The sequence below is a fragment of the Bufo gargarizans genome, chromosome 5, assembly GCF_014858855.1.
Source record: "Bufo gargarizans isolate SCDJY-AF-19 chromosome 5, ASM1485885v1, whole genome shotgun sequence".
NCBI classification, from domain to species: domain Eukaryota; kingdom Metazoa; phylum Chordata; class Amphibia; order Anura; family Bufonidae; genus Bufo; species Bufo gargarizans.
In genome coordinates, this window is record NC_058084.1 from 30001431 (window position 1) to 30016056 (window position 14626).

Consider the following 14626-nt stretch of genomic DNA (forward strand, 5'->3'; position numbering starts at 1 on the left):
CCAGATCTGTCACCTATAGAGAACATTTGGCGCATCATAAAGAGGAAGGTGCAACAAAGAAGGCCCAAGACGATTGAACAGTTAGAGGCCTGTATTAGACAAGAATGGGAGAGCATTCCTATTTCTAAACTTGAGAAACTGGTCTCCTCGGTCCCCAGACGTCTGCTGAGTGTTGTAAGAAGAAGGGGAGATGCCACACAGTGGTGAAAATGGCCTTGTCCCAACTTTTTGGGGATTTGTTGACACCATGAAATTCTGATTCAACATATTTTTCCCTTAAAATGGTACATTTTCTCAGTTTAAACTTTTGTTCCGTGATTTATGTTCTATTCTGAATAAAATATTAGAAGTTGGCACCTCCACATCATTGCATTCAGCATTTATTCACGATTTGTATAGTGTCCCAACTTTTTTGGAATCCGGTTTGTAACTACTCTAATACTGCCTCCTATGTACAAGAATATATCTACTATAATACTGCTCCTATGTACAAGAATATAACTACTATAATACTGCTCCTATGTACAAGAATATAACTACTATAATACTGCTCCCATGTACAAGAATATAACTACTATAATACTGCTCCTATGTACAAGAATATAACTACTATAATACTGCCTCCTATGTACAAGAATATAACTACTATAATACTGCTCCTATGTACAAGAATATAACTACTATAATACTGCTCCTATGTACAAGAATATAACTACTATAATACTGCTCCTATGTACAAGAATATAACTACTATAATACTGCCTCCTATGTACAAGAATATAACTACTATAATACTGCTCCTATGTACAAGAATATAACTACTATAATACTGCCTCCTATGTACAAGAATAGAACTACTATAATACTGCTTCCTATGTACAAGAATATAACTACTATAATACTGCTCCTATGTACTAGAATATAACTACTATAATACTGCCTCCTATGTACAAGAATATAACTATTATAATACTGCTCCTATGTACAAGAATATAACTACTATAATACTGCCTCCTATGTACAAGAATAGAACTACTATAATACTGCTTCCTATGTACAAGAATAGAACTACTATAATACTGCCCCTATGTATTAGAATATAATGTATCTATAATAACAGGATGTAGAGGATGATGAGGTCCAGTACGGAGGTTTAGATGAAGATCCTGGTATGACAGAGATATATGGACGGGTGGAGGAGAACGTGAGTGGCATCGGCAGGAGACAGCTGGTGACAGGACAGGTGCAGCTGAGGGTCACGACAACATACAGAAGGAGGAATGAGAAGAGTTATGGGGAAGACTGTGGATATGACGACTTCTCCATTGAACTTTGAGACAATAAAAACCAAACACGACAAAATCACCACAGGAGTCACGAAGACGTAAAGTAAAATATCTGCACTTTAATGAAAAGTTACCGTTACAAGCGGACAACTAATAGGAAATAAAACACTTTATATAAAATGTAGGGGGCGCCGTCCTGGGTTCAGTAAAAAACTTCAACTTGTCTTGTAGCTGTGTCGGAAGAGGACCACCAAAACCAAACCTCGTGGTCACCCCAAAACCTGGCAGTGGAAGGTGGTGAATACTAAAAGGTAAGTATAAATGGGAGCGGAGCTCCACCGTATGCGAACCGCGGAGAGTGGTCAGCACGTCGCCCCACGTGGGTAGAGCTATCCCTAAACAGAACTGACACCGGCTGCCAAAAATCAACCCCGACGTCTGCTCAAGACCATCAGTAGAAGATAAGGACATGGCAGCAATGTGTCATTAGCATATATGTAAATGAGGGGATGTTATTGGCAGCCTCTGTAACCATGGAGATAATCTGTCAGTCACGATCCATAGATACCAGATCTTCGGTGCAGTGTCTGCAGCGCAATTTGGGTCAAAATCTGACTTGATGATCGGCCTTTTCTCCGACAACCAGGGAGTGTGGATGGTGGTGGCAGCAGAGCCTGAACAGAGTCGGAGGGCCTTCTAGATTCCTCCAGAATCAGACCCAAATGATTAAAGGGGATGATAAACAATGAGATATTTACCCAACCATTCGACATCCGGGGACCCCGTCAGCGGGGTGAAGGGTCGTCTGCAGCCGATCACTCCCGTTAGTAGAGATCTGTGGTTTAACACTGTCGTGAGGGTCATAGCGGGAGGGCAAACGCGACCCTCCAAACTAGAAACGTGTTACAGAAGTGCAGACACCAACCTCACCGGCAGGGGTTAAAAAACCATACAAAGTAAATACTAAAGTCTCTTCTTATAAAATTATCTGGCAAAAAGATAAATCTATAAAGTACAGAAGGTATGAAATGTGCGAGCGCTCCTCTCATCAACCTGAGGATCCGGTAACACAAAGACCGCCAAAAAGGACACAGATAGCGCCACCCTCTGACTGCACCCCAGCAAACACTCCAGAAACATGAGAGGAAGGAAAGACCCTGAGAAACGGAGGCTACAGAGCGGACTCCTCCGGAGGTCGTCACAGCCTCGGCTTGATCTGAAGAGGTTTTCCTACAAGAGAGAGACAGAGATCATTAGGACCATGGTAAAATTCCGATGGCCTGTTACCACCACTAGGGGGAGCATAGTAGATTACTGCCTACAGATACATACAACCACCACTAGAGGGAGCTCAGGAGATTGCTGCATACAGATATATACATCCACCACTAGGGGGAGCTCAGGAGATTGCTGCATACAGATATATACATCCACCACTAGGGGGAGCTCAGGAGATTGCTGCATACAGATATATACATCCACCACTAGGGGGAGCTCAGGAGATTACTACATACAGATATATACAGCCACCACTAGGGGGTGCATAGTAGATTACTGCCTACAGATATAAAAAACCACCACTAGAGGGAGCTCAGGAGATTACTACATACAGATATATACAGCCACCACTAGAGGGAGCTCAGGAGATTGCTGCATACAGATATATACATCCACCACTAGGGGGAGCTCAGGAGATTACTACATACAGATATATACAGCCACCACTAGGGGGTGCATAGTAGATTACTGCCTACAGATATAAAAAAACACCACTAGAGGGAGCTCAGGAGATTACTACATACAGATATATACAGCCACCACTAGAGGGAGCTCAGGAGATTACTACATACAGATATATACAGCCACCACTAGAGGGAGCTCAGGAGACTACTGCATATAGATATATACAGCCACCACTAGAGGGAGCTCAGGAGATTACTGCATACAGGTATATACAGCCACCACTAGAGGAGCTCAGGAGATTACTGCATACAGATATATACAGCCACCACTAGAGGGAGCTCTGGAGATTACTGCATACCGATATATACAGCCACCACTAGAGGGAGCTCTGGAGATTACTGCATACAGATATATACAGCCGCCACTAAAGGGAGCTCAGGAGATTACTACATACAGATATATACAGCCACCACTAGAGGGAGCTGAGGAGATTACTACATACAGATATATACAGCCACCACTAGAGGGAGCTCAGGAGATTACTACATACAGATATATACAGCCACCACTAGAGGGAGCTCAGGGGATTACTACATACAGATATATACAACCACCACTAGAGGCAGCTCAGGAGATTACTGCAAACAGATATATACAGTCATCACTAGGGGAGCTCAGGAGATTACTACATACAGATATATACAGCCACCACTAGAGGGAGCTCAGGAGATTACTGCATACAGATATATACAGTCATCACTAGGGGAGCTCAGGAGATTACTACATACAGATATATACAGCCACCACTAGAGGGAGCTCAGGAGATTACTACATACAGATATATACAGCCACCACTAGAGGGAGCTCAGGAGATTACTACATACAGATATATACAGCCACCACTAGAGGGAGCTCAGGAGATTACTGAATACTGTGTTATTACTGACTTCTACCGTATGCAGTAAGTGGTCTCTAAAGAATGTAACATGACTAGCAGTATAGGCACAGACTCTCCCCACAGTGTCACTTGTGTTGCCTTATATAGATACTCTACCCATTGTGCCAGTCTTGTTCCAGTCTACAGACATTGCACAATTGGTGCCAGTCTTGTATTAGTCTATAGACACTCTACACTTGGTGCCAGTCTTGTTCCAGTCTCTACACATGGTGCCAATCTTGTCCTAGTCCTGTGATGGCTAACCTCCAGCACTCCAGCTGTAGTAAAACTACAACTCCCAAGATGCACACTTGCTTGGCTGCTCTCAGAACTCCACAGAAATGAATGGAGCATGCTGGGAGTCGCAGTTTCACCACAGCTGGAGTGCCGGAGGTTAGCCATCACTGTTCTAGTCTATAGACACTCTACCCATGGTCTTGTTGGAGTCTATAGACCAGGCATCTCAAACTGCGGCCCTCCAGCTGTTGCAAAACTACAACTCCCACAATGCCCTGCTGTAGGCTGATACCTGTAGGCTGTCCGGGCATGCTGGGAGTTGTAGTTTGGCAACAGCTGGAGGGCCGCAGTTTGAGATCCCTGCTATAGACAGTCTACACATGGTGCCAGTCTTGTTCCAGTCTATAGACTCTCTACACATGGTGCCAGTCTTGTTCCAGTCTACAGACTCTCTACACTTGGTGCCCGTCTTGTTCCAGTCTACAGACTCTCTACACTTGGTGCCCGTCTTGTTCCAGTCTACAGACTCTCTACACTTGGTGCCAGTCTTGTTCCAGTCTACAGACTCTCTACACATGGTGCCAGTCTTGTTCCAGTCTACAGACTCTCTACACATGGTGCCAGTCTTGTTCCAGTCTACAGACGTTCTACACATGGTGCCAATTTTGTTGCTTTCTATAGATACTCTACACATTGTGCCAGTCTTGTTCCAGTCTATAGACTCTACACTTGGTGCCAGTCTTGTTCCAGTCTATAGACTCTACACTTGGTGCCAGTCTTGTTCCAGTCTATAGACTCTACACTTGGTGCCAGTCTTGTTCCAGTCTATAGACTCTACGATTGGTGCCAGTCTTGTTCCAGTCTACAGACTCCCTACACTTGGTGCCAGTCTTGTTCCAGTCTACAGACTCCCTACACATGGTGCCAGTCTTGTTCCAGTCTACAGACTTTCTACACATGGTGCATGTCTTGTTCCAGTCTACAGACTCTCTACACATGGTGCCAGTCTTGTTCCAGTCTACAGACTCTCTACACATGGTGCCAGTCTTGTTCCAGTCTACAGACTCCCTACACATGGTGCCAGTCTTGTTCCAGTCTACAGACTCTCTACACATGGTGCCAGTCTTGTTCCAGTCTACAGACTCTCTACACATGGTGCCAGTCTTGTTCCAGTCTACAGACTCTCTACACATGGTGCCAGTCTTGTTCCAGTCTACAGACTCTCTACACATGGTGCCAGTCTTGTTCCAGTCTATAGACTCTCTACACATGGTGCCAGTCTTGTTCCAGTCTATAGACTCTCTACACTTGGTGCAAGTCTTGTTCCAGTCTACAGACTCTCTACACATGGTGCCAGTCTTGTTCCAGTCTACAGACTCTCTACACATGGTGCCAGTCTTGTTCCAGTCTACAGACTCCCTACACATGGTGCCAGTCTTGTTCCAGTCTACAGACTCTCTACACATGGTGCCAGTCTTGTTCCAGTCTACAGACTCCCTACACATGGTGCCAGTCTTGTTCCAGTCTACAGACTCTCTACACATGGTGCCAGTCTTGTTCCAGTCTACAGACTCTCTACACATGGTGCCAGTCTTGTTCCAGTCTATAGACTCTCTACACATGGTGCCAGTCTTGTTCCAGTCTATAGACTCTCTACACTTGGTGCAAGTCTTGTTCCAGTCTACAGACTCTCTACACATGGTGCCAGTCTTGTTCCAGTCTACAGACTCTCTACACATGGTGCCAGTCTTGTTCCAGTCTACAGACTCCCTACACATGGTGCCAGTCTTGTTCCAGTCTACAGACTCTCTACACATGGTGCCAATTTTGTTGCTTTCTATAGATACTCTACACATTGTGCCAGTCTTGTTGCCTTCTTTAGACACGCCGCACATGGTGCCAGACGTGTTGCAATCTGTAGGCACTCTACCCATGATGACAGATGTCAGCACAGCACAGAAAGATCTCCTTCTGGTGCCAGCCTAGCCATACAGTGTACCTGGCTCTGCGCACACAGACTGGCAATCTTGTCCCATTAGTGTAGGAGGCTGCAGAGCTCATCACTGCACAATAAAGCCCTTTATTTATCACCTCGCCCCCTCCCGTGTGCCCGCCGCACCTCTAACACCCCGCTCTCACCGCGTTAGCTGCAATTAGTCACCTGTGAGGAGGGATGAGAAGTGACAGGTGCAGCGCCAGGCTCCACTGCCACCAGGACGGGGACAGAATAAGACTGGCAGGTATTCCAGAGGAGGTAATACCGGCCGCTGATCCATCGGGAGCCTATGGGCCGCCAGGCGTGAAGACATGCACCCATTAAGATTAACCCCTAATTCCCAGGTGGACCCCATTACAGAGCTTGCTACCCACATCCTAAATACCCTATAAATCATCTGAACTGTTATACTGCATATTTGCATCCCTCGCTCCAACTTCATTGCTTGTGTGTCAGTCTTTACTGCAGTCCTGATATTGTATTCTTGCAGGATGAAGCAGAGCTGTGAGTCCTGCAGAGGTGGTTTCCTGCTAAGATAAAGTCCTTACATACATTCCACCATTTTTTTTTATTCAAACAGGGGAAAAGATTTAATATGACATGGACTAGAAAATACACTGGGTAAAATCCAATGGGGCCTCACAGAATGAAAGCAACCATACTTTACACTGCAGCTCTGCTCACTTGCTCCAGAGCTACGATCAGTGATTCTAGCAACGCTGCATTGTCTGAGGAGATGAGAAATCCACTTCCATATCCCATTATAGACCAGTCGGTTCTGCCCCAGTATAACCAGTGACACAGTCTGAGTCTCGGGCGGCGGCACGCTGCTGTCACCATCTGGCACTGAGTCGTCTCCGCCATTACTGCTCGGTGGGGGCTCTGGCTCGTTTACCGCACTGAGCCCTGAAGTCGCAAACAGCGGGGGGCCCCAATCAATGCTTACAGAGCACGAGCAGGGGCCCGGCCATAACTCACCGAGCTAACTGCATGAACCGAAAGCCGAGGTACGTTACTAGTGATCGCAGGCGGACAGGGGCCCAATACAAATCAGCCAGAAGATTAAAACCAGGGGCAAAGTAAATGGTTATCTGGTGACAATGGCCTTGCGTGGTGTCCCCAGTATGTAGTGGTCAGTACCTACCAAAAGTGGTCCTAGGAAGGAGAACTGGTGACAGGGTCATGGGTGCTAGTTGGGCCCATCCGGTCCTACCCCACAGAGAAGCTGCTGGTGGCGGTGATAGAAAGGTGTCAGGACACAGGGCTTGCTGTGTATGGACCAGTAAGAGCCCATGCTGTCCCTTGTCCAGCACCAAAAATGACTACAATGGGTCCATAAGCTTCAGAACTGGAGCAATGAAGAACGCGGCCTGGTCTGAGGAATCACATTACATCATGTGGACGGCCGGGTGCGTCACTTACCTGGGGAGAAGGTGGCACCAGGTGCACTATGGGAAGAAGACGGCCTGGTCTGAGGAATCACGTTACATCATGTGGACGGCCGGGTGCGTGTGCGTCACTTACCTGGGGAAGAGATGGCACCAGGTGCACTATGGGAAGAAGGCAGCCTGGTCTGAGGAATCACGTTACATCATGTGGACGGCCGGGTGCGTGTGCGTCACTTACCTGGGGAGGAGATGGCACCAGGTGCACTATGGGAAGAAGGCAGCCTGGTCTGATGAATCACATTATATCAGGTGGATGGCCGGGTGCGTCACTTACCTGGGGAGGAGGTGGCACCAGGTGCACTATGGGAAGAAGGCAGCCTGGTCTGATGAATCACATTACATCAGGTGGATGGCCGGGTGCGTCACTTACCTGGGGAGGAGATGGCACCAGGTGCACTATGGGAAGAAGGCAGCCTGGTCTGATGAATCACATTACATCAGGTGGATGGCCGGGTGCGTCACTTACCTGGGGAGGAGATGGCACCAGGTGCACTATGGGAAGAAGGCAGCCTGGTCTGATGAATCACATTACATCATGTGGATGGCCGGGTGCGTCACTTACCTGGGGAAGAGATGGCACCGGGTGCACTATGGGAAGAAGGCAGCCTGGTCTGAGGAATCACATTACATCATGTGGACAGCCGGGTGCGTCACTTACCTGGGGAGAAGGTGGCACCAGGTGCACTATGGGAAGAAGACGGCCTGGTCTGATGAATCATGTTACATTATGTGGACGGCCGGGTGCGTGTGCGTCACTTACCTGGGGAGGAGATGGCACCAGGTACACTATGGGAAGAAGGCAGCCTGGTCTGATGAATCACATTACATCATGTGGATGGCCGGGTGCGTGTGCGTCACTTACCTGAGGAATAGATGGCACCAGGTGCACTATGGGAAGAAGGCAGTCTGGTCTGAGGAATCATGTTACATCATGTGGACGGCCGGGTGCGTGTGCGTCACTTACCTGGGGAAGACATGGCACCGGGTGCACTATGGGAAGAAGACGGCCTGGTCTGATGAATCACATTACATCATGTGGATGGCGGGGTGTGTGTGCGTCACTTACCTGGGGAATAGATGGCACCAGGTGCACTATGAGAAGAAGGCAGCCTGGTCTGAGGAATCACATTACATCATGTGGACAGCCGGGTGCGTCACTTACCTGGGGAATAGATGGCACCAGGTGCACTATGGGAAGGAGACGGCCTGGTCTGATGAATCACATTACGCCATGTGGATGGCTGGGTGCGTCACTTACCTGGGGAGGAGGTGGCACCAGGTGCACTATGAGAAGGCGGCAGACTGGTCTGATGAATCACATTACATCAGGTGGATGGCCGGGTGCGTCACTTACCTGGGGAGGAGGTGGCACCGGGTGCACTATGAGAAGAAGGCAGCCTGGTCTGAGGAATCATGTTACATCACGTGGATGGCCGGGTGCGTCACTTACCTGGGGAGGAGGTGGCACCAGGTGCACTATGAGAAGAAGACAAGCTGGTGGAGGCGGTTTGATGCTCTGGGCAATATTCTACAGGAAACCTTGGGTCCTGGCATCATGTGGATGTGACACGTATGACCTACCTGACCATTCTACAGACAATAAACCCCCTTCGTGGTAGCGGTGCCCTCTAATGCCCCGGCCACACTGCAAAAACTGTCCAGGAATGAGGAACATGACAAAGAGATGAAGGTGATGACGAGTCTCAATCCGATCATCACCTGTGGGATCCACGGAGGTCGCACTGAACAACTTACCGGACCCGATACCACAGGACACACCTTGAGGGGGAGATACATAATATCGGGTGGTTTTATATTCTGTATGATGGGTGCAATGTGATGCAGGTGTGATGCTGGATCCTGGCAGATGAGCAGAGCCGTGTCGGTGGGATTCGCTGTGACCTAGTTCTGCGCAGCTGCTTCTCGCCCCCATGCTGCTCTGCCCTCGCTCCCTGTTTGCACCCTGTCAGACGACCCTCTGCCTTTTCACAAGTTCTCGCCCTGTTCTCAGGCGCTGTCTCAGCAGCGGCGCCATCGTTTTCATGGAAAACCTAAAAGGTGCCGCCCTTACCGTGTACATGAAAGCGCGTATGCTGCGGTAAAGACGGACGCAAGAAACACAGACATCAAGCAAGGCAAAATGAGAGATAAAAATGTCCGCAGCAAAGAAAAAAAAAATTGTGGAAATTTTTTAGAAATATTGCTTTTTCAGAAATTTGGTGCAATTCTGACATAACTGCGTACATCGATACAACGAGTCAAGTAAAAAACGTAAGGTAAGTCGCACAGAGGGGGTCATCACTCAGCTTCCTGCATATTCTGAATGGCCTACATACTCCTCTCCAATGTCACTGATCACTGCAGTTCTGGCATTGTATTCATGAACCAGGAAGCTCAGCCTGAGCAGAGATCCATAAGGGATTGTGGCAATATTTTGTGGCACCTTATAAATCCGCTAGCTCTGCGCCATTTGTAATCGATCTTAATGAGATAAAAACGGAGCAAACACGCGTGCACCATGGCGAACGTTACACCGTGCAGACTCCAACGTGAGGTCCCTATGGTGGCACGTCGGTCTGTCCCGTGGCCGTCATCCACTAAAGTGCGGTCAAAGACACGGAACCTCGGCTGCACCACGAAGGGTTAACCGGGTAATGCCTGGACTTGCCGCGCGCGGGATGAGCGTGCTCAGTGGAGCCGTTAAGGACGCGTGTTCCATTAACGTTACGACTGTGAAATATGGGGATGAAATGACGGCCGTATGGCGGCAGATTTGCGGCCCGCCGCGTTGTGGAGGGTTTAATCCTCGCTCTGGCGCGCGCAGAGCTGTAAAGTGTTTACGGAGACGCTCGTTGGAGGCCATAAAATCCTCTTCTTTCTCCCAAACAAGGCTGAGCGGAGCCATTGGCAGGGCCCTGAACGCGCGCCGGGGGAGACGGGAACAGCTGCTCGCGCCACCAGGCTGCAGCCATCTTCACCAGCAAATTAACTGGAATGGGCGCTTCCTAATTAAATTAGCTCGCAAATGAAGTGGTTTGCATTGGTGCGCTCGCTAATCATTAGCACAGGGGTGCGGGCAACGGAAAAGATGGGACACTGAGGGGGGGGGGGGGGGGGGACAACTACTACTCCCAATATAACAGCCATCAGGGAAAGGGTTACAGAGTGGACCGGTGGTCATGGGGCCAGGACACGGCTCTGCCGAGTGATGTGACGTCACTTTACACAGATGCTCTTGGGGGCTCATACCTGAGAAAAGGATGATGGGAGTGATCCATTGTGTTAGATAGGGGGATTAGATTGTGGGTTCATTCAGAACAGGGATGATGGGAGTCATAGACTGTGTTAGGGGGTGTAGACGCGAGTTCCTATGGAGAGGGATGATGGGAGTAATCCATTCTGTTCGAAAGAGGGTTCTAACTACGAGTTCCTGGGAAAAAGGATGATGATGATAGTTCCTGGGGATAGTTACCATGGAAGAGATCCGCTGTTTTAGACAGGAGGATTTGATTGTCAGTTCCTGGGAAACAGGGATGTTGGGAGTGATACATTGTATTGGGAGTTTAGACATGAGTTCCTATGGAAAGGGATGTTGGGAGTGACACATTGTATTAGGGAAATTAGATTATGAGTTCCTGGAAACAGGGATGATGGAAGTGATCCAACACGTTAGATAACAGGCATAGATTTTGAGTTCCTAGGGGAAGGGATGATGGGAGTAGTCCATTGTGTTAAATCCAGGGATTCGATTGTGGGTTTGCGGGAATAAGGATGATGGGGGTGCTCCAATGTGTTCTGCACTTGGGGCGCACTCCAATGTCCCCTCGGCTTGGTCCAGGCAGATCTGTCAGAGGACGAGCAGCAGCGTTTCTAATCCAGCCTGATCCTCAGATGTGTCTGTAGCTTCTTAGCATTGGAAACAGTCAGCAGGTTTGTGGACAGCCCGGGCGAGCTCCTATAATGCAGGGCGGTCCATTTTCCCTACATCAAGCTCAGTGCTGAGACCGAACATGCAGGGAATGCTGGGAGATTTCAGCTCTGAAGTTTGCAAATTTGTCAGCGCAACCCTGAAGTAAAACGGTCTCGTGATGTAAATTTGACTTCCTGCCAAATCAACCAATGGAGCGCCGTTCAGGCCGAGGCTCTGAGGCTTAGAAGTCTGACTTGCCGTGACTTGTGGACACTTGAGCGGCTCCGAGACGCCTCGTCCGGCCCTGGGAGATGCACCTGGCCGCACGTGCGGCTGCCGGATTGGTCGCAGCTGTCTCTTCGCAGGCAGGTTCCCCGGGAGAGATCCCGCTTCTTCCTACCCCAGGATTTAGGAGTCCCAGCACGAGAGCCTCTGCCAGGTGGATAAGTGGAGCAGGAGGGGGGTGACCTTCCTCCATGTCTGGGGGTCCCCGCCTCTCTTCCTGGGAATACACGGAGCATGGCGATGCTCTCGCCCCGTCTTCCACCTCAATTATTTATCAGGCAGACATATGGTCGGGTCTGTGCCGCGCTCCAGAGGTAAAGTGAGGAGAGAAGTCAAACTTAGAGGTGAACTCCGCAGAAAGCGCAAACTCTGGTCTTATGTCTTATTCATGGGGTCACTACGTATCACGGGGAGGGGGCCGCGGCGGACCCCGCAACAACTTCTCCGGGTACACGGCGACCGGCACCAAACCTTTAAAGGGCTGGTCCAATAAAAAGAAGAAGCTAAATCAATGTATTTCTAATATACTATAAAGATCTCTGCTTGCTGTCAGAGAATAGAAACACCCACTATTTACATCCCATATGGGTTTTGTGCACTGCAGCGGAACATGATCAGGACAGCAGCTGCACACCAGGGGTCCGAAGGATGACCAGCACCATATGTACAGGTGATGGTGGGGTGTCAGTCATGCGTACTGGGAAGATTAAAGGGTAAAAATCTAAGCAGTAGGTTTCGACTACCATTTTGTGTCTACGGCTCCTATACAGACCTATGTGTCTCCACGGCAACAGACAACAAACAGTCCCTGTGTAGTCGGACCCTGCAGTCTTGCTCTCTCTCTAGAGAAAAGACTGTACCGCGCTGCAGAATAGATCGACGCCCCATTAGGGTTACCTGCGGTTTCAGATGACTTGACCCTTTCGGAGGCGGGCGTCCCCTCGCTGGCAGAGGAGCAGTTCAGAGAGATGAAAGAAGGACAGCTCTGGAGTCCGCTGCTGCCCGGGTCATCACTGGTGGAAGGGTGGTGACTGACACGTGTGGGCACCGGCGACATCCTGTAACGTACATGGGGTCAGGTTTGGGAGTCATTGTTTTGTATTGGGGTGGGGGGCATTCTAGCATTACATCTATCTCTTACCCAGCCTGGTCCAGCGACCTCCGGCGATGCTTGGCGCTGGTTGGCATCTGCTCCGATTGCGCCGTTGTGTCGATCCGTTTCTTTCTCTGGCGGTGCTGCAGCTTACATTTTGTACCCTGAGGGCATTTGCCATCGCGGGCGTAGTCCGGACACAGCAGGGTGTGCTTCTTCTTACACTGCAGGAAGAGGGGAGACAAGCATGAAGACCACCCAATTCTTCACGACCCCTGACAGCAAGTCCCTGGGTCTAATATCCCATAGGTAACAGCAGCAGGACGACAACCCCAGCTCCCAGGGTGGTGGAGGATTAGGGTTGTCATGCTGGGAGTAGTAGTAGTAGAGCGGCTGGTTACAGACCAGTGCTCTCTGATCAGTCCCCGGGGTCTCAGCAGGGGGGGGGGGGGGGGGGGGGCTTCACATCTGATTGATAACATTTTAATGATTTCATTAGCGTAAGACACGGATCAGCTTAGTCAGGGGCTGCGCACGCCAAGCACGGAGAAAGGGCTTTTGGCAGATGTCCTCATGAACGGTGCAGGGGGTGCTCGCCTCTCGGCCAACTATGATCATGTATAGACATACCTCCCCAGCATCAGATTGTGAGCTCTGCAGGACACACCGCTGCCATGTAAAGAGAGGATCGCATGCAACCACAAACCATTGCAGGATGGGAATGCAAGCAGCAGATCTGGGTGCAGCGCTGTGTTAGCACTGCTGTGCAGAGGGCACTATGGGGGCAGAAAGGCAATGGAGGGGGGCAAGGTGACGCAGGAGGCAAAAAGGTTCCTCGGCTTTTTATGAAATAAAACATTATCACTGTTCTGCAACCTGGAATTCACATTATGTGCATCATACAATATAGACACAGGATTGTTCAGCTTGAAGACGTATACTTATGTCATCTGCTGAGTTACATCCTGTATTATACTCCAGAGCTGCACTCACTATTCTGCTGGTGCAGTCACTGTGTACATACATTACATTACTTATCCTGTACTGATCCTGAGTTACATCCTGTATTATACTCCAGAGCTGCACTCACTATTCTGCCGGTGGAGTCGCTGTGTACATACATTACTTATCTTGTACTTATCCGGAGTTACATCCTGTATTATACTCCAGAGCTGCACTCCCTATTCTGCTGGTGGAGTCGCTGTGTACATACATTACTTATCCTGTACTGATCCTGAGTTACATCCTGTATTATACTCCAGAGCTGCACTCACTATTCTGCTGGTGCAGTCACTGTGCACATACATTACTTATCCTGTACTGATCCTGGGTTACATCCTGTATTATACTCCAGAGCTGCACTCACTATTCTGCTGGTGCAGTCACTGTGTACATACATTACTTATCCTGTACTGATCCTGGGTTACATCCTGTATTATACTCCAGAGCTGCACTCACTATTCTGCTGGTGCAGTCACTGTGTACATACATTACTTATCCTGTACTGATCCTGAGTTACATCCTGTATTATACTGCAGAGCTGCACTCACTATTCTGCTGGTGGAGTCACTGTGTACATACATTGCTTATCCTGTACTGATCCTGAGTTACATCCTGTATTATACTCCAGAGCTGCGCTCACTATTCTGCTGGTGCAGTCACTGTGTACATACATTACTTATCCTGTACTGATCCTGAGTTACCTCCTGTATTATACTCCAGAGCTGTACTCACTATTCTGCTGGTGCAGT

At 48.9% G+C, this 14626-nt stretch overlaps 1 protein-coding gene across 1 annotated transcript in view; it reads right to left on the reverse strand.

Annotated features, from left to right (window-relative positions):
- Nucleotides 1-1385: 1385 nt before the first annotated feature.
- The window catches only part of LOC122938963 (zinc finger CCCH domain-containing protein 3-like), a 34870-nt gene continuing 21629 nt past the window's right edge, over nucleotides 1386-14626 (reverse strand). The window contains exons 6-8 of the mRNA XM_044294856.1: nucleotides 12924-13099; nucleotides 12680-12840; nucleotides 1386-2516 (exon numbers count right to left, since the gene is read on the reverse strand). Coding sequence (XP_044150791.1) covers nucleotides 2485-2516; nucleotides 12680-12840; nucleotides 12924-13099 — 369 coding nt within the window. The 3' untranslated portion in view covers nucleotides 1386-2484. The remainder of the gene's footprint in view (nucleotides 2517-12679; nucleotides 12841-12923; nucleotides 13100-14626) is intronic.